The sequence below is a fragment of the Anticarsia gemmatalis genome, chromosome 28 (genome assembly GCF_050436995.1).
Source record: "Anticarsia gemmatalis isolate Benzon Research Colony breed Stoneville strain chromosome 28, ilAntGemm2 primary, whole genome shotgun sequence".
Taxonomy (NCBI): Eukaryota; Metazoa; Arthropoda; class Insecta; order Lepidoptera; family Erebidae; genus Anticarsia; species Anticarsia gemmatalis.
The window spans coordinates 1,671,730-1,695,396 of NC_134772.1; the positions used below are offsets into that span (position 1 = coordinate 1,671,730).

The window sequence follows — 23,667 nt, forward strand, 5'->3', positions numbered from 1 at the left end:
TAGTAATGGATGTGTGTGTGTCGTTAGATACGTAATATAAATAATAAATAGAATTAAGTAGTAACAATTGTATTTATTGATTTGTTGAGAGTAAATATATAAATAGGATAGACTAAATGCTATGAATATGATAGGGCGCCTACAACAACAACCGGGACCGACTTTTACGTGCCCTCCGAAGCACAGAGACGCCCAGTTCATATATCACTATGCGGTCACCCATCTATGCAATGACCGCGCCAAGGTTTGCTTAACCCACAGATCGTTTACCGACCGGTGAGCGTAACTGGCTATGGGTGACTCCCGGCTTTATAATAATGCTAGATTTTGCTATGATTTTGTTCGCGTGCAATATTTAATAGTTGGCTAAGGATTGGAACCTGAAACCTTGTGATTAAAAGTATATATATTTATTTATATTTCTATGTCTTTTATTGAGAATCGAATCTCAACTAAAACGGTGTGTAATATTTTAGAGATTTTGATATTTTTCTAACTTAATTCTTAAAAAATACTAAGTATATTTTAAATGATATTTATTTAATACTTAATGACTGTTTCTCTATTATAAATACGGTATTTTAAATTATATTGCATTGTGAAAAACATAAATTTTCTAGTTTTAGTAAAAGGTTAATTTTATGCATAAAAAGGCTTTTTCAGTATTTTACACTCCATATACAAATTATAATTTACACGCACTAAATTCGATTATGATATTTATTTTATAACTAAATACTTTAAAATCAAATTTACTAATAAATATTATATAATTCGTGACCGAACTCAAATGCTTATAAGATTTTTTAAATCAAATTTTGAGACGACCAATACTACTTATATTAAAAAAGCCTCTTTTTTTACAAATTTAGATAATAATATTTTTTAAACAAATTTTCAAATATTGCTTACATTCTCACACCTTTGGGTTGTATTTGTAACCCCAAGACGTTAGGGAGACATATTTTTTACATAAATTATCGAGCAACAATTCTAAGACTGCTCTAATAATAATCAAATAATATTATAATTGCACAACACGCAAAAACTTTAACAATTTTAACAAAACGATACATATCCTTTCAAATTTCAAACCCCCGGTTTCTGAGGTACATTTAGCGGTAGTTTATCTATTCAATAGCGTTTAAACTCATATAATAAAACGCTATTGAATAGATAAACTACCGCTAAACGTACTCAGAAACCTGGCATAAGACCCTACTATATTATAACATGGTACTGGATTCCATTAGCAAGACCACATTAGAATGTGTCTGACCTTATTCAACTCGATGTTCAATCACAAAAATTAATAACATAATAATCACGACCAAAAGCCAACATTTTACAATAGGGTGTTAACACACCCCAAAAAAAATCACAACTAGGAAACATAATCCAAATCCTACTGGGGTGGTAACGCAACCCCAAAAATTTACTACGTGGTGGTTTACAATGGGGTGTCCACAGCACCCCAAGAATTTGCGGCGGGGTGTTCACAGCACCCCAAAACTTGATAACGGGGTGTACACAGCACCCCAAATATTTTTTATTTAAAATACCATAATATTGTTCCTAGGCGTTCTAGAGAGATTGTCGTCTATGGTCAGGTACATATTGAAGGAGAAAAACATGGCGGTCGATGATAGGAAGTGCCATATATCGTGAGAATCGTACAATTGGAGGAGAGAACACACGCGATTGTTCTGACGGGACTGCGCCGGAGTTAACTGTGAAGAAAAATAGTTACATTGATATTACTACTAAGAATTTAAAGAATTTTCGCATTTTATTTAGTTGCTAATAAATCTAAACGGTAGTACTAAGAACTAGATATTTTAAAGATTTTAACAAACATACAAACAATATATTTAAAGCACGGCCAGATTCACTACTCGTCACACATAATAATATTTGTACAGTGTAGAAATCAAACCCACGAATCGTGATAGAAAACCAAATATATATATTTATCTACACATCAATTATTTGTAGTCTATTTATTATTAATTCAATAATCTCTGGAAAAAAAAAATTTCTATATATATTAAATAATCAAATATTTTAATAGTAAACAATAATAATTAAATATTCTAAAAGTAATTATGAACTTACTGCCCAATTAGTGCTTTGGTCTAAATAGAAGTAGCTGGAACCGAACCATGTACCGTACGTCAGCGCTATGAACACCCAACTGTGGAGAGACATTCATTTTAATAACAAAAATAGTCAAAAATAAAGAAAGACTTATTAAATCTCAAACAAACTAACCCGTACGCAAACTAGTTAAAAAATAATTCAATTGAATTAAAATATCTTGTAAATTTTTGGGGTGTCCGCAAAACCCCAAACTTTAATTTATCAAAACAACATGCAGCTTTTTATTCAACTCTGAGGTGTCTTCACACCTCAAGTAATAATGGGGTGTCTGAGCCCCGAATGCGTGAATTAATATTCAAATTATCTTTAAACCTTAAATCTAAGAGTTGAGTACCTACACCACGAACGAATCCATTGGTAATGTCTTAAAACCTCCAAAACCAACATTGGGGTGTTCAAAAAACCCCCAATTCATATTTCGGGGTAAGACGAAACCCCGACAAAAATACAATATAGCTCTTTTTGTCAAATACCCCAAACAAATCTTTGGGGTATAACCAACAACTTAAAAAAACATTATACCCTTATTTTTCAAAAAAATTATAAAACTTAATATACATACCTATACCACCTAATAGACTCTCTGTGTAACAACTTCATGACGATATAGAACAGGGTGTACAGGAAAAGATTGGACATCAACACTAGTAGCAGGTGGGAGGCGAAGTCGCGGCTGTGTTGTGCTACACTGTAAAACAAAATAATAATTAAAATAACGTAATATTACTCGTGGCTTAGTTAACAACAGCCGCGCGGATCTCTAAGGTTAAGTCACGGTAGCAGAGGTTGTCCTGTGGATGGGTGACCATGTCATACACATCGAGTTCCTCCGTGTTTTAGAAGGCACGTTAAATTGTGGGTCCCGGCTGTCAATTTCGAAGATCTTTGACAGTCGTTAACAGTTGTCAGAAGCTTGAAAGTCTGACAACCAGTCTTGGGTTGTGGAGGTCAGATAGGCAGTCGCTCCATGTAAAATACTGGTACTAAGCTGCGTCCAGTAAGACTGGAAGGCAACTCCAACATAGTTGGAAGAAAAATTAGGCTGATAAATTGGACAGTTATGGGTCAATTTACACGATAATAAGAGAATAATTAACATGTTTTAAACAGTAATAGCCGAGTAAATGAGCAGTGATAGCCGAGTGGTATAAGGTGACACCTCCCACGCAAGTGGTCGCATGTTCGAACCCGAGGCAACACACCAATGACTTTCCGAAGTTATGTGTGTATTAGAAATAATTATCAATTGTTGTAACGGTGAAGAAAAACATCGTGAGGAAACCAAACCGGGTTAAGCAAACCTTAGCGCGGTCATTCCATAGATGGATGATAGTGGTATTTGAACTGGACGTCTCCGTGCTTCGGAGGGCACGTAAAAAGTCGGTCCCGGTTGTTGTCAATTAAGATAACAGTCGATAAGCCACGTCAAAACGGCTTGAACAACTTTGACACTAGGTTGACCACTAACCATACGATGAGAAGAAGATTATTTACTTACCCATAAGCAGCTATGGCCCAGTTAGCTAAATTAGCGATGACAAGCAACACACATCGTCCGCAGTAAGTGGGTGTGATCGCAGCCAGGGGGCGAGACAGTAGCTCGCGAGCCGCACGCACTATTATACCGCCATCTATCAACACAAATATACAGTCAGCTATTTATATAAATATAAAGGTAGGTAGTAAGTATTATAATCAGTATTATCTACTATAGTAGGGCCGCTGAATTATTACCGATTTGACACATGACAAATTGACAATACTAGTGAAGTGACTGAACCAGTAACCCTAATATCATTTTGGATCAGTTTGTTTTTAATTATTCTTGTATAGAGTGTAATTAAATAAAATCAAAACTAATAATAGTTAAAGACACAAGTTCTTCATTAGGTGGAGTATCCTTGATGAAATAAAATAAATATCCATATTCCTTACTCCTATATTCCATCAATATTCCTTGAAATAAAAATTATACCTATTCCAATGAATTCGGACCGAATACTATTAAGCACATCACTATGAAAACAAGACGCACGAATCCGCACAATGTAAATTTATACAAGCGCGCCAAAGAACAAAAAATAAATGTTTTCATATAATTTACAAACTATTTTAAGTTTTGAAACAGTGTTTATTGAAAAATTACTTAATTCTGATATTTTGACATAAAGTTTTATATTAAAGAGGTATTCTAAATCATTCCGCAAATGTGACGCTCGTGCAAGGTTATATCGATTAATTTAAAGAATAATCTGTCAAATCGGTAATTACTCAGCGGCCGTACTATAATATTATAAAATTGTATAGTTTGTTTGTTAGAACGCGCTCATCTCAGGAACAGTTGGTGCGAATTAAAAAAATGAAATTAATCGAATAATAAGAGAATGTAGTTGAATCGTTACAACAGTTCCCGAGATTTAAAATGGACTAGCTGACCCGCGCAACTTCGCTTGCGTCACATAAGAGAGAATGTTTTTGTAACATTTTTTTACTGGTACTCTGCTCCTATTGGTCGTAGCGTGATGATATAGCGTATAGCCTTCCTCGATAAATGGGCTATCTAACACTGAAATAATTTTTCTAATCGGAGTTCCTGAGATTAGCGCGTTCAATCAAACAAACAAACTCTTCAGCTATATAATATTAGTATAGATAAAATAAATCTGAGTACAAAAGCTCTTTTTTATATTAAAAAGGTTGTTTTTTTTAGGAATGCATTTACTGTATATTTGGTATATATGTGTGCGATACACACAAACGAATTTCGCAATAAAAATTAAATACGTTAAGGAGAAATACTGATAAAAGGATACCCTTTCACGATTCAACTACTGGATTAATTAAGATAAAATTAAGAAGCACAAATGAGAAGGGATGGATAGATGCAGCATGTTTTTGAAAATAGTTTTGTAGCCTAGTGGTATAAGTTGACACCTCCCACTCAAGTGGTCGCAGGTTCGAACCCGAGGCAACACACCAATGACTTTTCGAAGTTATGTGTGTATTAGAAATAATTATCACATGCTCCAACGGTGAAGGAAAACATCGTGAGGAAACCTTGCATGTCTAAAATTTGTTTAATACATTTATTGAGGGCATGCAAAGTCCCCAAGCCGCCCTTGGCCAGCGTGGTGGACTCAAGGCCTAACCCTTCCCTCATTACGGGAAGAGACCCTTGCCCAGCAGTGGGACAGTAATGGGTTAAATTTATTATTATTTATTTTAGCTAATTAGTGCATAATAATAAAAAAACACTTACCCAATTTAAATCTCCCCAAATAATATATTTGGAATGTCATAATAAGGCAAGTGACTAGATGCAGTACAGTGAACGCTATCCAGAAATAAAAGTTTGCGTTCAACACACCCACCAGACCTAAGACAAATAAATAATTATTAATAAACTCGACTTGAGAGCATTATGACAAGGATCTTATCTCAAAATGAGAGTAAATTTTCAGACAGTGACAAGTTTAGAATCAAAATAATTTCATCTCATTTTCTCTGATTTAGCAACAATATGAGAGCATAAGTGACATAGGTCTTATCTCATCATGAAAGTATTGCCTTCATCTCAATATGAGAGTATTTGTGACATTAGTCTCAGAATGAGAGCATCGACAGCTTGGGTCTACTCTCAACGTGAGATTATTTTGAAATAAGTTTCATCTCAATTTGAGAGAATTGTTTGCTCTCGCCACGAGATTATTCTGCTATTGTTGTACTTAAGTATGAACGTTAAGTCTACAGTCTTCTCTCACTATAAGAGTACTCACTTTTTTCCCGGTTTTCTCTCAAAGCGAGAGTAACAGTGACATGAGACTACTCTCAAATCGAGCTAAAGTCTAGGGTCTCATCTCAGTCTGAGAGTACGTACCTATAAATATGATGAGCGCGAGTACTCCGAAGGTGGCGTGTGCTCGCGCGTTGATGTCCGGGTGTCGCGACTGATAGATCTTCACCATACATAGTACTGAGGTCACGTACATAAACGATGTGTCTGGAAATATATAATATTTATTATAATACTAGCTTTTACCCGCGACTTTGTCCGCCACCTAAATTTTAGGACTGCGTCATTTTCCCCAAGTAAAAAGTAGGCTATGTGTTATTCTGGGTCTTCAGCTATCTATATACCAATTTTACTGCCTCTGTAGCGCGGTAGTGTAGTTTACATCTAATCGCGAGGTCCCCGGTTCGATTCCCAGACCGGACAAAGTACCATTGGTCTTTTCTGATTTGTATTAGAATGTAAGAAGCGGCCCGCGTCATCGTCCGCGTGGAAACCCTTCCCGTATAAATCCCGATCCCTCTGGAATTCTGGGATAAAAAGTAGCCTATATGTTATTCTGGGTCTTCAGCTACCTATATACCAAATTTCATCGTAATCGGTTCAGTAGTAGTTGCGTGAAAGAGTAACAAACATCCGTACATACTCACAAACTTTCGCATTTATAATATTAGTAGGATATCCATACTAATATTATAAATGAGAAAGTAATTCTGTCTGTCTGTTACTCAATCACGCCTAAACTACTGAACCAACTTGAATCATGAAATTTGGTATGGAGATATTTTGATACCCGAGAAAGGACATAGGCTACTTTTTACCCCGGGAAAATTACGTTTACCCAACACAATTGATAAAAGTTTGCAAAACTAAAATAAACCTTTATCAATCGTGTTGGTTTCATATGAAAAAATAATCGAAACTAGTTCATATTCCCACTGTCAATGTTACCCAAATGATTCAAAGTTACCCAGATTGACCTTAGTTACTTTTAATAATAACTGTTTGTTTGTTTGTCGTATGGTTAGGGCTATAATTATATATATTCGTACTCACCAAATTGAAAGTTCATGCTATTAGGGCAAACGTGGTAGGCAGCGGAGAGGAGACCCTCACTCACTAGAGCTATACCCATAGCGTAGAGCAGACCAAAATGTTGAGGTATACCTAGCTCTTTCTGAAACAATCATATAATCTATACTTAAAAAATGTCTGTCTATCGTATGGTTAGTGGTCAACCTAGTGTCAAAGTTGTTCAAGCCCGAAAGGCCTTTAACGTGGCTTAACGACTGTTATCTTAGTTGACAACAACCAGGACCGACGTTTTACGTGTACGAAGCACGGAGACGCTTAATTCAAATACTACTATGCGGTCACCAATCTATAAAATGACTGCGCCAACGGTTGTTTAACCCACAGATCGTTTACCGACCGGTGAGCACAACTAGATATGAGTGCCTCAAATAACAAAAAAAAATATTTTGCGTCGTATTTATGTGAAAAGGAACAACACAGTAAATACGTACTTTTGAGATATCAAAGGTTTTACAAAAACTTGTTTATACTATCAGTTGCATTTCGTTCTGTTCTGCTTTCTGTAAACCTTATTTCTGAGGCGAAAATCGTTTCGTTGTTTTGTGTATAAGGTTTTAGACCAGCGGGCTTATCACGTATCTCAGTTGACAGCTAGTGTACGTCAAATTTATGGTCACTATTCAGTACATTGCTGCTTTGACGTAACGTGTTAATCACTATATTCTAAGATAGAAAACAATGTACAGCATAGTGGCTTTCAAATGTTTGAAAGCCACTATGCTGAAACTATACTATACTAAAACTGAGATACGTGATAGCCCCCCAGGTAGAAGTTATGACGTAGGCATCCGCTAAGAAAGGATTTTCATCAATTCTACCTCAAAGGGGATAAAATAAACGATAAAAGATTTGTATTAATTAGTTTTCTATTTGTTTTAAATAATAAATAAATGTATGAAAATTCTGTCCTAAGTAACAAACCACTCGGCCAAACTGATAAAATGTAATAAATTTACACATACCTGCGTATAGCTCTTCGCATGATGTCTAGTATGCCTCCTCCAGACCTGCGCGAGGAACAGCAGCCCCAGCAGCACGTAGCCCAGGTTCGAGTACACGTGATTGAAGTCCGACACCACCAGCAGCGGGTGAGCGCATAGGAAGTTGAAGTAGCACAGGTCTTGGTTACCTGATTGATTTAGTAGCTGGAAATAAGGAAAATTGATCATTAATTTAGCCTTTTTTGCTAATGTTGGAGTCAGCTTCCAGTCTTACAAGATGTAGCTACTCAATTTTACATGGAGCGACTGTCTATCTGACCTCCACAACTCAGATACCTGCATTATAACACGATACCCCCAGGGCAAGACTGGTCCTCGAGGGTTGTCGATGGGCTGTGTCCAGCTCATCGGCATGTGGATCAATTCATGCAATGATGCATGCTTTGGCAGTTATCCCGCTGCACACCGCTAAGGTGGCGTGAAGGACACATGTGTAATGACAAGAACTGTGACTAGAACAGAAGGACTGTTCTAGTCGGGAACTTATATATATAGTCAGTTGCAGTGCAAAGTTCGATAGCGCGATCTAGGACTTGTGACGTCAGTCACACTGCGCGTGGTGGTTGGTTGCGTGCTGGTCCCAGTAGATGTCGCTGTATGTAGCGGGCCGCTACATATTTTTGACATTTCATAAAGAGTAGCCGATTTAACTGGTAGGTAACAACAGTATTAATACTATCTGTCAGTTAACTCACCCTCTGATAAGTGACGACTAGCTGTATAACGGGCAGGGTGTAGAACACAGCCACGGTGAGTACATTCCATAGATACATCTTAGACCTAGCTGATAACACTCGCGGGCGACACCTGGAGACAAAACATGTGTTATTAACATACATCCATACTAACCCTCTTATTCATAAAAATATATGAAGTTATGAAAGGCTTATAAAGAGATTTGTTTCTTTCACTCCTTAGTGAAATGAAAAAGAGAAAACATATTTTAGTAGCCTTTTAACTAAAATAGGTTTATAGTGTGTTTATGAATAAGAGGGTTATATTATAAATGCGAAAGTAACTCTGTCTAATATATTCGTTTGTCTAATATACACGCGTTTTACCTTAAAATGCCTCACGTTTCAGCGCAGGTTGCACTCGCCGTGGTCGCAGGCTGACTGCTCAGTCTTAAGTTAAGTAAGTCTAAATTTTAAGGTAAAATGCGTGTTCGCGTTAATTCCCGTATTCTATTATATATTAAACATGCAACGCGAGAATTTAAAAGTAACTCTGTCTGTCTATCTGTTACTCAATCACGCCTAAACTACTGAACCAATTTGCATGAAATTATTTTTCAAATCGGACCCGTAGTTCCTGAGATTAGCGCGTTTAAACAAACAAAAAAAAGACAAACTCTTCAGCTTTATAATATTAGTATAGATGTAACTTACCTAGCTAAGTTAGCAACACACAGCTTCCCTCCAAGTCGGTACAAATCTTTCTCAGTGTTGATGTCGTCCAGGGTCGAGAAGTCTGACTCCGTGTCTGATGAGGAACTACCTTCTGAGGATATATTGAGTAGTTAGTTGTGTTTGTATGAAATGTTTGTGAGTGATGATAGATCAATTTAAAGTTTTGTTTTGGATGGTATGTGAAGGGACGAGGTGATCATGTTCCCCCAACACAAAGGGAGGATCCTCCGACCAGGCGAGGTGATCATGCCTGGTGGGTCTAGGCTGCCCGACTGTTGTAGTCGGGAACTTGTATATATAGTCAGTCGCAGTGCAAACTTCGATAGCGCGATTCAGAACTTGTGACGTCAGTCGCTCGGCGAGTTGTGCGCTCGTTTCATTAGATGTCGCTGTATGTAGCTATCCGCTAAAGGTACTTTTGGTAGATTGGGGGAGGGTTGGCTATTACTCGGGTGAATTGAGTGTGGGGGGAGGGGGGGTGTATATTATGTACAACATACATACCAGAGCGCTGCGTGTCATTGTCCCCGTCGCCGACCAGGCACTGCCTGGAGGTGCTCTCCCCGCTGCTGTTCATGGCGGCCGCGGGACGTCGCCGCGCCCCGCCCCGGGACACGCTGGACACGCACACCGTGTCCGCGTCGTGGGGGATGGGGGGGGAGGTCAGGTTCTCTGAGAAACAAAAAAAAACCCATAAAGTCCCACTGCCGGGCAAGGATCCCTTTTCGAACGGGAGAGAAGTCCAAAAATAGTTTTCACCCGTGATTGTCCCACTGCTGGGCAAGGATCTCCTGCCGAACGGGGAAGTAATTAGACCTTGAGTCTACCATCCTGGTCGAGTAGGGGTTAAGAACTTAGCTTCTTTTTCTTTAACCCATGACTGTCCCACTGCTTGGCAAGGATCTCCTCCCGAACAAGGTTGAAGTTAGTCCTTGAGTCCACCACGCTGGCCAAGTGTGGATTAGGGACTTAAGCCGTCAAGAAATGATTTAAACATTTTTAGGCAAGGTTTCATCACAATCCTTTCACGCAAATACTACTGAACCAATTACGATGAAATTTGTTATATATGTAGCTGAAGACCCAGAATAACACATAGGCTACTTTATCCAGGAGTTCCCGAGGGATCGGGATTTACACGGGAAGGTATTCCATGCGGACTAAGTCACTGGTGGCCTCGAGTAAAAGGTATATAATTAGTATGAATAAATGATTTGTTTCCATACCCTCATCAGCCTCAACCGGCGGCTTCTTCCTGCAGAACACGACCATGATGAAGGCGATGTAGAAGGAGCCGAAGAACGCGAGCGCCACGCCCGCCGCTATCAGATACTCCTGGTAGGATATCGTCTGAATTATCCTGAAACTGAAGCGAGAAATATATACTATACTCTGTCCATTATTATTTATATTATTAGCCTTTTGACAGCTCACGCTCATAAAGTTTTGTATTGCTGACGTGAAAATGTCATACAAATAATATTTGTACTTCAGGAACGGGTCGGTAACCGTATAGATAAATATGATGACTTCATATAATAGCATTATATAATCACACGGATTAAGATTTATTTTCAAAAACCTAGACAATATTATATCAGAATGTAAATTTCAATGTACTAGATCTCGCCACTACTTTTAGACATATGTCGTTATCATCCCCTAGGTGTCACTAGTAGTACAAGAAAGTTGCTACTATCGCCCGCTAGATGTCACTAGCAGTATAAAAAAGTTGTCGTTATCGTCCGCTAGATGTCGCTCACCTAAATTGTTTAACTCGTCCGTCGTTGGTGGTGAGGTGAACGACCTCCTGCTCCCCCCAGCCGAGGTACTGCGCCATCTTGGGGAGGGTCGCGTTAGAAGTCTTGTCTGTGCAGTCCTCGTCTGATGTTTTGACGATGAACACTATGTAGAAACCTAGGGGGAATGTGTCTTGCTGGAATGGAAATAAATATATTAATAAATGGCAGTATTGTAACAGTTTTTTTAAGATTATTAAGGGAACATGTGTGAAATCATGATCTCGACTTTCCTCGAGGAGGGTAACATACTTGGGGGTAGGTCTTAAAAATTCAAACGACTAAGTAATTTGTCAATATGATTCTTTAAAAGGGAAGGGCTGTTCTGGGTGGGCCCCTTAAGTCCCATAATATAATTTGTTCTCACATAACAGACGGCGAACAACTAACATTTAGTATATTATAATAAATAGGTAATATCTTCAACTATTAAAAATCATTTCACTAGTGCACTATTTGTAATACGGCAATGCATTAATAAAGGTCTATTATATCAGTGTTTTATGTATAAACTAGCTGACTCGCGCAACTTCGCTTGCGTCACATAAAAGAGAATGAGTCATAATTTTCCCCGTTTTTGTAACATTTTTTACTGGCACTCTGCTCCTATTGGTCTTAGCGTGATGATATGTAGCCTTCCTCGATAAATGAGCTATCTAACACTCTAAGAATTTTTCAAATCGGACAGGTAGTTCCTGAGATTAGCGCGTTCAAACAAACAAACTCTTTAGCTTTATAATATTAGTATAGATATTATAAAATACTTACAGTGAGTGTGATCCCTCCTCTTCTAGTCATCGTTAGATAATACCCATCATACAATATATCTCTCTCGTTATCAAACACTGGACACTGGAAACAAACAATGCAGATCAGTTCTGTAGTTCTGAGATCAAGTCTTGAAGATATTCTTTATCAAAGTTAAACACTACAAGTCGAATAAAGCTCAGTGTTGAACTTTATATAACTGAACTATAAAATAAATATTAAAACTTTAACTATAGGAAAAAAAATACTATCACAAATACTTTTCTGGATGTATATTTGTGACGCGAAAACTAGGTTGCGGATGCCGAGTTTTCGAAATCCCCGGATGCTGAGTTCTTATTCAAAACTTCCGCAAATGCGGTTGTGGATGCGTATGTCTGAATTAATGCGGATGTTAACTGGCGAAAGTTACCGTCTAGATTTTTATGAAATGTGGTACACAGCCGAATTTATGCCTCGATTAATTCACAGATACAACGAACACGCAACAATTTAAAATAAACCTTAACTCCTTAGACATGTAGATTAAAACATGGCAGCTTAAAGACGCGCCGTGCGGGGAACTAGAATCAACTTTGAGCTTGCCGTTTTAAACCATATGGTAACAAAATAGTTAAATTTTCAAAACTTACCGAGAAATTCTGTATAGAAACGACAGCACATATATCATCATTGGATTCAATCATCACTATAACACTCTTCGGCCTCGAGAACCATCCATAGCTTTGCATCAAATTACTCCTCACAAAATACCTATCTAACTTCTTCTGTTCCATCTCATTCAGTTCAGTATTACACATATATTTCCTTTTCGCATGTTGATAGGACAAGTCTAAATCTTTTTCAAAGCCTTGGTTGTTGGGCTGGTCGAATGGATAAAAGTAGTACTTAGGTTGACTGGGCGTGGTCGTCAAATTTGTGGTCGAATTTAATTTAATGTAAAAATCTTGGACCGTCTCGACTAATATTGTGACCATTATTGAGTCCGGTGATGATGATGTCAAATGTACTATTGGTGTGTTCAGTGATGATATGTCTGGAAATAGAAATGTTTATTTTAAAGATATTTGCTTAAAGTATATTTAAGATTTAATTGATTATGCAGGCGACTGCAAACTGCACACGACTGCAAAATGAATACAACTGCAGACTACATACGACAGCAGACTGCAAACTGTATATGAACGTAGACTGCAGACGACAGCGAGTGTTTAATGGTAAGAGTTTGAATCGTGACTGCATTACGTTGCAGTATTAAAGCTTCTTCATACATATCTAAAGTAAACGCCAAATCCATCGACTTTATATAGTATAGCGAAATTTGTTTCTTCGTTACTATTAGTCAATTCGTGAAGAAACAAATTTAACTGTCATTCTTACTTTATCATTTAAAATTTGGCTGTTACTTTTGATGAAAAAACTAGCTGCTAATGTTTATAAAGGATACAATTGCAACTGCTGTGTTTATCTATTATTGAAGTTTGCGGTCTGCAGTTGCATGCACAATTTTTAAACACGTTTGTCCACTACTTGCGTCATAAAACAATATTTAACCAAGCCTTAATTACAATGGCTCAAATACAGTGTTATATTTTAACATTTATATAGAAAGATTGAATCTGTTTCATTTTATAACGTCGTAGGTGGTCAAACGTCAAAAAAACAGTAGAAATTAAATATACTATAATAAAAAAATATTTATTTTATTCTAGCCATACTAGACCCTAATTTCTGATACTAAAGTACCAATATGATTTAGCAAATAGTTGTAACTCGCTATTTGTTTTAACTATAAACTAACCCTTTTAAAAGCCATATAAAAATATAAATATACGAGATGATTGTTAAAATACTAGAAAACTCTCATAGATAATTTCTTTACAGTAAAAAAATCTATAATCTTCAATTTCATAAACTTTTTAATTAAACTATACGGATAGTTTAGTTTCAAATGCATTATACGAATTATTTTAACATTTTTTTTGTAATTCTTCCAATCATTTTTTGACAATATAGGCAAAATAAAATAATTATCTTAACAAAAATCTAGAAAAGGACTGTGCAAAACTTGACTATTGGCAAGAAAAAAATTGTAAGAAAGATTCCGATTAAATTTAACTTATATTAACTAAATTTTCGAAAAGCTCGAAAAAGTCTTAACATATTTCAATAACAATAAATTAATATATTACGTATTTTAGTAAACGCCTGAGTCGTAGTTCCAATCGCAACAAATAGATGGCGCTTTTATCAAACTCACTTTTACTAATGTATTGTACTATATGTATATAAATTATCTACAAGAGATTTCTAGATATAATAAAAATCCCACAGTACATAAGTGTATATAAATAAATAATGTACAATTTAATAATATTTACGTATAAGGGGGCCACAGTAGACTTTAATCCTTTCCCCATTCACTAAGTATGCGTGAACAGAAAAACATAAAAACTTATATAAATTATATATATTATTGAAAAACCCACCTTATTGCTAAATACACTGAGTTTTTATAACTTATCTAACTATAACTAAAGTATTGACAGATTTCATTGTCATAATAATAAAAAAAAACAACTTCAAACGCCTATGCCTTTATACAATATACTGAGCAGTATTACTCCCTCCAACAATTTACAAAAAACATCACTTCCCTGGTAACATCAGTTTATTACCCCCCTAAAAGCTCATATAACCCCAAAACCTAAAACCTGCGACCCCCCCTAACTACATAACCCCACAATGTCATTACATCTTCTCATATCTCTATTGCTCAAAAACAACCCACCCTCCTCTTTCTTAAATCTCATATATCATTATTCAATAATCCCTCCTACAGCCAAAATCCTGAATTTCCCAATAGCAAATGTATATTATTCACACATAATATTCTACCAGATTTATTTTAAAATTAAATAGTAAAAAAAAGTATCAAGTCGGTCCCGGTTGTTGTCTACTAAGATAACAGTCGTGAAACCACGTCAGAGGCCTTTCAGCTTGAACAACTTTGACACTAGGTTGACCACTAACCATACGATAAGAAGAATATAAAAATGGTCGTCTCACCGCAAGTATCCTCTTCCTCAGAAAACAGGTTGTTGTGAGGACACAGGGTCCTAGATATGTTGGTGAACTGCTCCATGCTGACCGGGGTCTGCACTAGCATGGGCAGCTGCCATGAGAACACCCCTGTAACGAAGGTATCATTGATGAAAGTTGCAAAAAGATGGACCTATTCTTACCAAAGGGTTAGAACGGGACCCTATTACTGAGACTTCGTTGTCTGTCTGTCACCAGGCTGTATCTCATGAACTGAATAAAATAAATACTATAACGGGCAACAAACGTGTTTTTAGCTGTTTTTTATAAATAATAGTACGGAGCCCTTCAAATCCAATCATTTATTCATTTAGGTCTAATGCACACACTTATGATAGTCAATGATACAGAGAGTGAATTTACCGCCAGTTCGGAAAGTAGGGCCAATGAGAAGAGCTGCCAACAAACTCCTGGAAACTCTTTTTAATCGCCAAATGGTTTTCAACTATATTTTGTTAGGTATAAATCAATGATGATGTAAGGAGCCGCTTCTAAGACTACCGAACACACTTTGGTCATAACATAAATTAAATCAATCTAGGAAAATACACAAAACTCTAATGAGAGTACACACAAATGCACAAAACTTAAGACTAGGACGATCCTCATGAATGATTTTGTCAATTGAAGAATATCTACTAAAAATCTGTTAAATAGTTCGCACGTAAATAACTTTAAAAAGTCATTAGTAAATTGTTTTGGTTTTAAACACTTCACGATTTGAGCAGCACGTTAAAACTTATACTTTAAATAAATTGAGACAATTAAGAGTTTGAATGAATTGTACCTTTCTGCTGCCTCGCAGTGATGAACAAGGGGTATGTTCTGTTCGCAAAGTCACTGGCGACCGTCACCCTGGCCGGCGTGTCGTACGCCTCTAGATCCTGAAACAATATTCAGCTGAAATTACATGAAACTAACTGTAGGCACTAGATAGGATTTCTAGAAATTCCCCCTCGAAAAAAGTGTTTTTTTTATTTTATTTATGTGGCAAAACAGGTCACGTTCAGCTAGTTGTCTATAATAAAGTAATGTCAATTATAAAGTTTTGCAAACTAAAATAAACTTTTATCAACTGTGTTGGTTTCATATGAAAAAATAATGGAAACTAGTTCATATTCCCACTGTCAATGTTACCCAAATGATTCAAAGTTACCCAAGTTGACTGTAATGGACTCTTACCCCGGCGAACTCGAGGATATATTCCGTGCTTTTGTTAACAGCGACCGTGTACGGCACATTGTATTTATATCTGCAACAAACATACAAAATAAAGGTACTAATAGGTACTAATATAATGAAGAGCTCGTGGCTTAGTTAACAACAGCCACGCGGATCGATCTCTGACGTTAAGCTACGCTTGCCGAGGTTGTTCTGTGGATGGGTGACCATCTAATACATATCGAGTTCCTCCGTGTTTCGGAAGGCACGGTAAATTGTGGGTCCCAGCTGTAATTTTCAAAGATCTTTGTCGGTCGTTAACAGTAGACAGAAGCTTGAAAGTCTGATCCAGTCTTACCGAAGGGTATCGTGTTATAACTCAGGTAACTGTGTTGTGGAGGTCAGATAGGCAGTCGCTCCATGTAAAATACTGGTATTCAGCTGCATCAGGTGAGACTGGAAGCTGACTCCAATATAGTTTGGAATGAAGGCTAGGCCGATGATTATTGTGTATGTGTTCCAATCAATGTAAAGTAAAGACGTTATTGTTTTAAACAACTGTGTACATAAGATCAATGTGCTGTTAACAGCTGTTCCTATATATAAAGATTATGAGTACAATAGGTATAGTACACATCATTATCTATATACCTACTATATAATATTATGAATTATAACTGTCTGTTTGTTGACCAAAAATTATAAAATGATGAATACAAGTAGTTAAGCATATACAGGGTGTAACAGACAGGCTACCGAAAACGACAAAAAAATGATTCTAGACATGATTCTGGTGCTTATGGCGTTGAAAATTTTCATCGCTTTTTTCATGATTTTTCCGATTTTTTATGCGTTTTTTTTATTTTTTTTCGGTATTATTTCGTTAATACTACACAGTGCAACATGGATATGAGAAAAAATCCGTCATATTACTGTTTTTCACAAAAAACAGCAATGGATTAAAACAACGAATAAATTCGCTACCTATCAGCTGTCCGCGGCCAACGACACCGCGCCGGCGGCGGCCGGCCGCGACGGTCGACGTACCTACGTGCGCCACACAGACACGATTACGCACGCAGCTGTCAGCCTCACTCTCACTAGTATGCAGCGTTACTTAGTATTTGTTCTTCTATGTTAAAAATGAAAATGACATAATTATCCCGCTCTCCGATAAAAGGTACATTAATAAGATTTAAAATGTGTGATATCTTATTATTATTACACGTACAAATACATACAGAACGACAAAAAATCCTATTGATATTCTTTAGCGCTATAAAAATCTCTAATAAACAATTTAACAAGTATTGTCGCTTTGTTCTATTTGTTCTTGCAAACTTATTATTCTATTCGATATTTACACGCTTATTCATACTTCATACAAGCGCGGTGCGACTCGAAAAGTAGATGGCCGTAGTGACGCGTGACGCCGCGACCGCGCGTGGATGTTACATAGATGGGATGCGACAAAATGAATGCTAAGTAATTCTCCGGGGATAATGAATTATGATAAGTTAGTTTCTCTGATAAGAATATTAATGGATATTGATTGTTATCTTTGTTATGTACCTACATTTTTTATGGTTTAATTAAATAAACGTTTCGTGTTTATTTTATTTACTTTAATCTGATTTTATGTTATTAAATATCAAAGTAGGTATTTTAAACTTACATCAATAATGTTTGTAATGTTATTCGGTATTTGAATAAAACTACAATGCAACGAGTAACAACTGTGACAAGTAAAAATAGTACCTAATGCCACATCAATATTTTATTCAATCTAATCTCTCGCTGGGATCCTAACTCGTCGCTCGTCACCAAATCGGCGGCGCGCGCGCGGACGGCGCGGAGGGAGCGGGTGGCGCGGGCGAGGGGCGGCGCGAGTGAGCGGAGAGGCGCCCGCGCCGGCGGCTCTCTTTGATAGTTCGAGCAATTCCCTCGCGGAAGACGGAAGCTCTTCACCGGTGTCGTTCGTTATGTCCTATTCGTCGTGTCGTGTGTGAACTGTTGTTTATTATTACTTGTTATTGTTTCGGTTTTGAGTTGTTAGTGTTTTTATTGTTATTATTTTTGTTGTTATTGTTTTCGAAGTGCAGTTGTGTTCGTAAATAGGAAGAAATGTTGATGTGCTATGTATGGTGAAGCACGTGGAAGTGCACGGCGTGCTCTGCACCTGTACGTCCGGATCCAAAGGTACCTACTCAAACTCTCGCCATACACCAGGTAATTGCGTGTTGATAGACATTGATAACAATTCGTTTTAGCACTTTCTTATTATTGGTTACATTTTGCTATTATTGTTTGATTTCACGTAAGCCAAGTAGGTATCTACCTACTTACAATTTTACTATGAGCTATTGTAACATACGAGCGTACTTACGATACCTACCATAAACGAGACATGAGATTGTTATCTAATAATACATACTAGTGAGCGCATAGACGTGGTGGTACGCGTACGTACCGCTGATTGTTGGCAGCTCCTCGCATGATCAATTATTGTATCAACCACATTGTAAAACTTTTGGCGATTGAAAAGAGTGGCCGTGAGTTTCTCGCTAGCTCTTCTCATAAGGCTCTACCCCCTTTCCGAGCTAGTGGTAGATTCAGTAATTGTAACGACTATCGTAAGTGTCAACATTTGACCTAAATGAATAAATGATTTGATTTTGATTTTGATACCTACGACGCGTCGCGACATGTCGTCGCTCAGCGCGCCGCCGCCGCCAGAAATCTCGTAGGCATGCGCGGAGATATATCGCGTTGTTCACTATACATTGAATGCTAAAAAATGACTAACTCGGGAACCAATCATTTCCGAGAAAAATGGTTGAAGTAAATTTCGCGCATTTAGTGTCACAAAATTAACACTGAAGTTTTCGGTTAACCGTCGTTTACACCCTGTATACATATTATATACTACCCGTGGAATGCTTTGAGGTAATTTTTTTCTATTTTTTATTTTATTTTATTGAAATTTGAATATTCTCAATTACTGAATGCTTTTTGTTTCTTAGCACATTGCATCAGAATAAAATTGTCTGATTAAGAAATTATTGTTTTCAAGACATTTTAGCAACTGGTCAATTACAGTTCGAAATATATGGTACCTAACTAAATCAAATTGTAGAATTAACTATGAAATCCCATTATATTCCAAAAATAATTTTGATTCAAAAAGAAAACAGACAAATCCCCAACTAAAAGCATGTATTAACATTATTTATGAACACATAAATATTTACTTCCATTGTAAAGTACATTGACTATGTATTGTTTACAGATAATAAATATATCTTTACCAAGGTTTCTCGGAAACATTAAATACTGATCTAAAAGAAACTAAATAAGTAGTTCAAGTGTGTATATAACAGTGTTATCAATTTCAGGGTTAGGCAGATAGTTTGAAAATAAAACCTATTTACAGCATGTTACTCAGAAAACCAGTAGAATTCAGAATTTGAGTTTTCATTGTGGCTTAGCCTTTATTCCAAACTATGTTGGAGTCGGCTTACAATCTCACCCAATGCAGTTGAGTACCAGTGTTTAACATGAAGCGACTGCCTATCTGACCTCCATTACCCAGTTACTTTGGTTATAACACAATACCCCTCGGTAAGACTGGTTGTCAGACTTTCAAGCTTCTGACTACTGTTAATGACTGTCAAAGATCTTGGCAATTGACAGCCATGACCCACAATTATTTAACGTGCCTTCCGAAACACGGAGGAACTCGATATGTATGAGATGGTCACCAATCCACAGAACAACCTCGGCAAGCATTGCTTGGAGTATAGTAAAATACATAGCTAAAAATGTTGCCTAGGAAATCCCCTAACATTATTATTCCAACAAAGAGAAGTGTTTAATTTATATCAGCACACAATGAACTGTTATCAAACTATTTACTCTACCACTAAAATAAATGGGTTTATTATTATTGTACTGTGTAAACAAGGAAATTGATAATACTTTGTAAGTACAATGGCATTTTACTCATATTTTGTTAACTATGTATTATAATCTAACTAACTAACTACTATTTTAATCTAACCTTAACTTCAAAACCTAGTTTTTGTAATAGTAATTAATATGTATTATAATCTATCTAACTAACTAACTCACTACTATTTTAATCTTACCTTAACTTCAAAACCTAGTTTTTGTAATAGTAATTAATAGTAGTTAATCGATAAAATAATAACTATGAAATCAGGCTATGACTAACTTCAAACTAGCTAACTAACTTTGCATGTATGGTATACTAGCTTTTACCCACGACTGTGTCCGCCACCTGAATTTTCCCATTGGTCATTTTCCCGGGGTAAAAAGTAGCCTATGTCCTTTCACGGGTATCAAAATATCTTCATACCATATTTAATCATGCAAATTGGTTCAGTAGTTAAGGCGTGATTGAGTAGCAGACAGACAGACAGACAGAGTTACTTTCGCATTTATAATATTAGTATGGAAGTATGGATATTAGTATGGATAGTATGGTATTATTATTCTATGATTGAGATAGAATCTCAATTGTTACGTATTATAGTATTTTAATGACTCAGTATGGGAAATACCAAAAGTTTTTAACAATTTAAAAAAATATATTACACCCAGGACAAATATCTGTGTGATGAGCACGAGTATTTGTTCTGAGCCTGGTGGTTAATGTATCTATATGAGTATGTATTTAGAAGTATATCAGTATGTTTATCAGTTATCTGGTTACCATAGTACAAGCTCTGCTTAGATTAGAATCAAATGACTGTGTGGCTTGTTGAATAGTTGAATTGACGATTTATAGTATTTGTATGACTCAGTCAGTTTGGGGAATCCCTAGAAATGCTGTTATAAATCATGTTTTATTAAAATATGTCATAGACTCACTAGGTACATTTTAAACTACAGACTTTGAATGGTAAAATGCATTTATGTGAATAAATTAAAACTATTTTAAAAAGATTTATTTTGTTGTTGATATTCTATAGTCTTTGACTACTTTACAAGATAAAAACCATGTTTATGGTCACAAAGATCTTGCGAAACAGACATAAATTATGTTTATTCTTTAGATAATAAGGCTGTAAAGACAAATAAATACCGAGTAATTAAAACTAAGTACTAATTCAAGCATTAAATAATAAATATTTATCAAGTTATATCAAGTCGTTATACCTGCTTACTTTTCATAGTTTTTGGAAAATAATGCAAAGGTAATCTACTACTCAGCCAGTCATTAAAGCATAACAGTGGAAATAAACACTAATTAGCATTTTTCTTTAGCTCTAAAGGTTTTTGTATTTATTTGTTAAGATCTTTATCTCTAAACATTTATTTATGTAGGTTTAGAAAGATAAACTTATATTTTCATCATGTTTTTTTTACAGATTATACCAAGCTGATTGTTTTTTTTTATAAATATTTTCTAGTTCAAATGAGCTGATTCATCCACTATCAAGAAACTTTAGTTTATGTTTCGACATAGCATTCAAAATCACTTTGAAAATACGTATCGAGCGCGTAACTAATCTAATCTTTGCAATCAACTAGACTCATAATTCATTTGCGAAAACATGACTATAAAAAATAGAGTAGGTATAAAAATGTTGACAATAGCATCAAGACGATAATTAAAAAAAAAACACTAGTCAAGTTAGTGACATAATTATTGAAATGCAGTAGACTAAATTAATTGGAACAATCACGAATTTGTTTGTACCCACGTTTAAAAAAAAAAATAAGCCAATTAAATGTCAAATGATAATTTGTAAATATCTATAGGAGAAAATAGAATACTCACGTATTATTGTAGTAAAATATAATTTGTTCTTTGTTATGTATCGTTTCTTGAAAGCACAAATACGGAAAACCAAATATTAACACAACTTTCATCCAATATAATAATGCCATTTTTATTATTTACACACATTCATTAGATAAATTAATATAATTTCTCATTTAGGTAGATAGTGTTAAATAATCACAATAATTTATCCTACGATGTTTTGTATTTCGGGAAAATACTGACTGAGATTTACATCAAAATCGAAGTGTCAATATTTGATGTGTCAAAATGTTATAGTAATGAGCATCTATTTTAGTCATAGTTCAAAGTCGACTAAAATAAAATTTAAATAAATACATACAGTGTTATTTAATTATAGACTTTAATCAAATAACAATTGTGACTATTTTTAGTGATTTAGGTTGAAAATTAATGAAAACAATAGTATTAAACAAACATCAAAAATACTAATCTTTCCTACCTTACTACATTATAAAAACAAACCAAGAAAATAAGAGCGATCATGTAAATATCAAACAACCGTCGAAGCCCATTTGTGCCAATAATACCTACAAAGACACTGGCTCAGATGCTTTGGCGTCAACTTGTCTGTCTTGCCTCAACTTGCCTGTGGTAGTGTAGTCTACTGATTAAAACAATGCTTAGCTTTGTTTGTCATCAAAGACCTCGATCCAGGCCACAAGTTTAATAATTTATAGACGTCACCAAACAACTTGAACATAATTTGCTGTATTAGAAAGTAAACAGAATGTAGACCCAGTGCAGTGGACACTTGGTTGGCTGTTATACCAGTCGGGTGGTCGAAGCTGAAACGCCCTCGCCTTTGCGCAAAACTATTATACCTAAACTGACCTAAAAATGTTCAATAAGATATAGGGAAATTGTTCAAGTTGTTTGGCGGCACCTATACCTATTGTGCTTTAACTAGAAAATACCACGTGAAGTTTCGTTCAATATTTTACAGACGAAATAGGTATCAAGTATTTTTATTTACATTATATTACACACAAAACACTCTAAACATATATTTTTTAATTTACAACTCCACTTATGTGAGAATGACAAAGAACTCATTTAATGTGATTAAACAAACTTACCGTAAGTACATAACAAGCTTGGTGCCAGAAAAATATGTACTCCGGCATGATGACTTTCTCTGCAATCAGAGTATTTTTCTTGTCGAGGGCCTTTTCATCATAAAACAATATATTTTTGTAAATATTACTTTGTAATAAGTAAGTAAATCGTATTTAATTCTATTTTGATATTTATAATAAGTAATGCATAATTATAATAATACAAAGTAAATATCCCCGGTTTTTGACCGGCTCACATAATATATGTACCTCTTTTTTTAAAGTCGGCTAAACTGTGATATTTAATACAAAACATGATATTTTCTGAACGCAGATTATATTTTTCTAAAATATGAACGCCACCATTATCCCACCAATCACAGCCAAAGAAGCTACTTCGTTATTTAAAAAAAATAACCCCGGCCAATAAAATTTGAGTATTCAACCCACCGGTCAAATGAATCGCTCTGATTGGTCGGGCAATTGAACAGGTG

At 35.8% G+C, this 23,667-nt stretch overlaps 1 protein-coding gene across 3 annotated transcripts; it reads right to left on the minus strand.

The window, feature by feature from the left end:
- Positions 1-128: 128 nt before the first annotated feature.
- Positions 129-22,348, minus strand: LOC142984729 (SID1 transmembrane family member 1-like). 3 transcript variants are annotated; one of them, XM_076132484.1, is made up of 19 exons: positions 22,092-22,348; positions 16,307-16,376; positions 15,912-16,008; positions 15,092-15,214; positions 12,655-13,058; positions 12,023-12,106; positions 11,219-11,391; positions 10,682-10,821; positions 9,960-10,127; positions 9,435-9,543; positions 8,742-8,853; positions 8,008-8,190; positions 7,007-7,127; positions 6,038-6,160; positions 5,420-5,536; positions 3,659-3,791; positions 2,723-2,848; positions 2,116-2,194; positions 129-1,730 (listed from the first exon to the last, which is right to left on the minus strand). In XM_076132484.1, exons 1-19 carry the CDS (start codon positions 22,199-22,201, stop codon positions 1,554-1,556), a joined length of 2,649 nt encoding a protein of 882 aa, XP_075988599.1. In that variant the 5' UTR covers positions 22,202-22,348; the 3' UTR covers positions 129-1,553. The 3 variants fall into 3 exon arrangements, with proteins under 3 accessions (XP_075988599.1, XP_075988598.1, XP_075988600.1); XM_076132483.1 differs by having other exon boundaries at positions 9,435-9,546; XM_076132485.1 differs by lacking the exon at positions 22,092-22,348 and adding an exon at positions 16,644-16,779 and having other exon boundaries at positions 9,435-9,546.
- Positions 22,349-23,667: the final 1,319 nt, after the last annotated feature.

What these genes read in the sequence shown, in the direction of transcription:
- LOC142984729 (XM_076132483.1), bottom strand. Translation starts at nt 22,201, where the DNA reads ATGGCATTATTATATTGGATGAAAGTTGTGTTAATATTTGGTTTTCCG. An exon ending in CGCGCTCATCATATTTATAG is followed by an intron (nt 5,537 to 6,037) that starts GTACGTACTCTC and finishes TATTTGTCTTAG; the next exon opens with GTCTGGTGGGTGTGTTGAAC. An exon ending in ACCAAAGCACTAATTGGGCA is followed by an intron (nt 1,731 to 2,115) that starts GTAAGTTCATAA and finishes TTTTCTTCACAG; the next exon opens with TTAACTCCGGCGCAGTCCCG.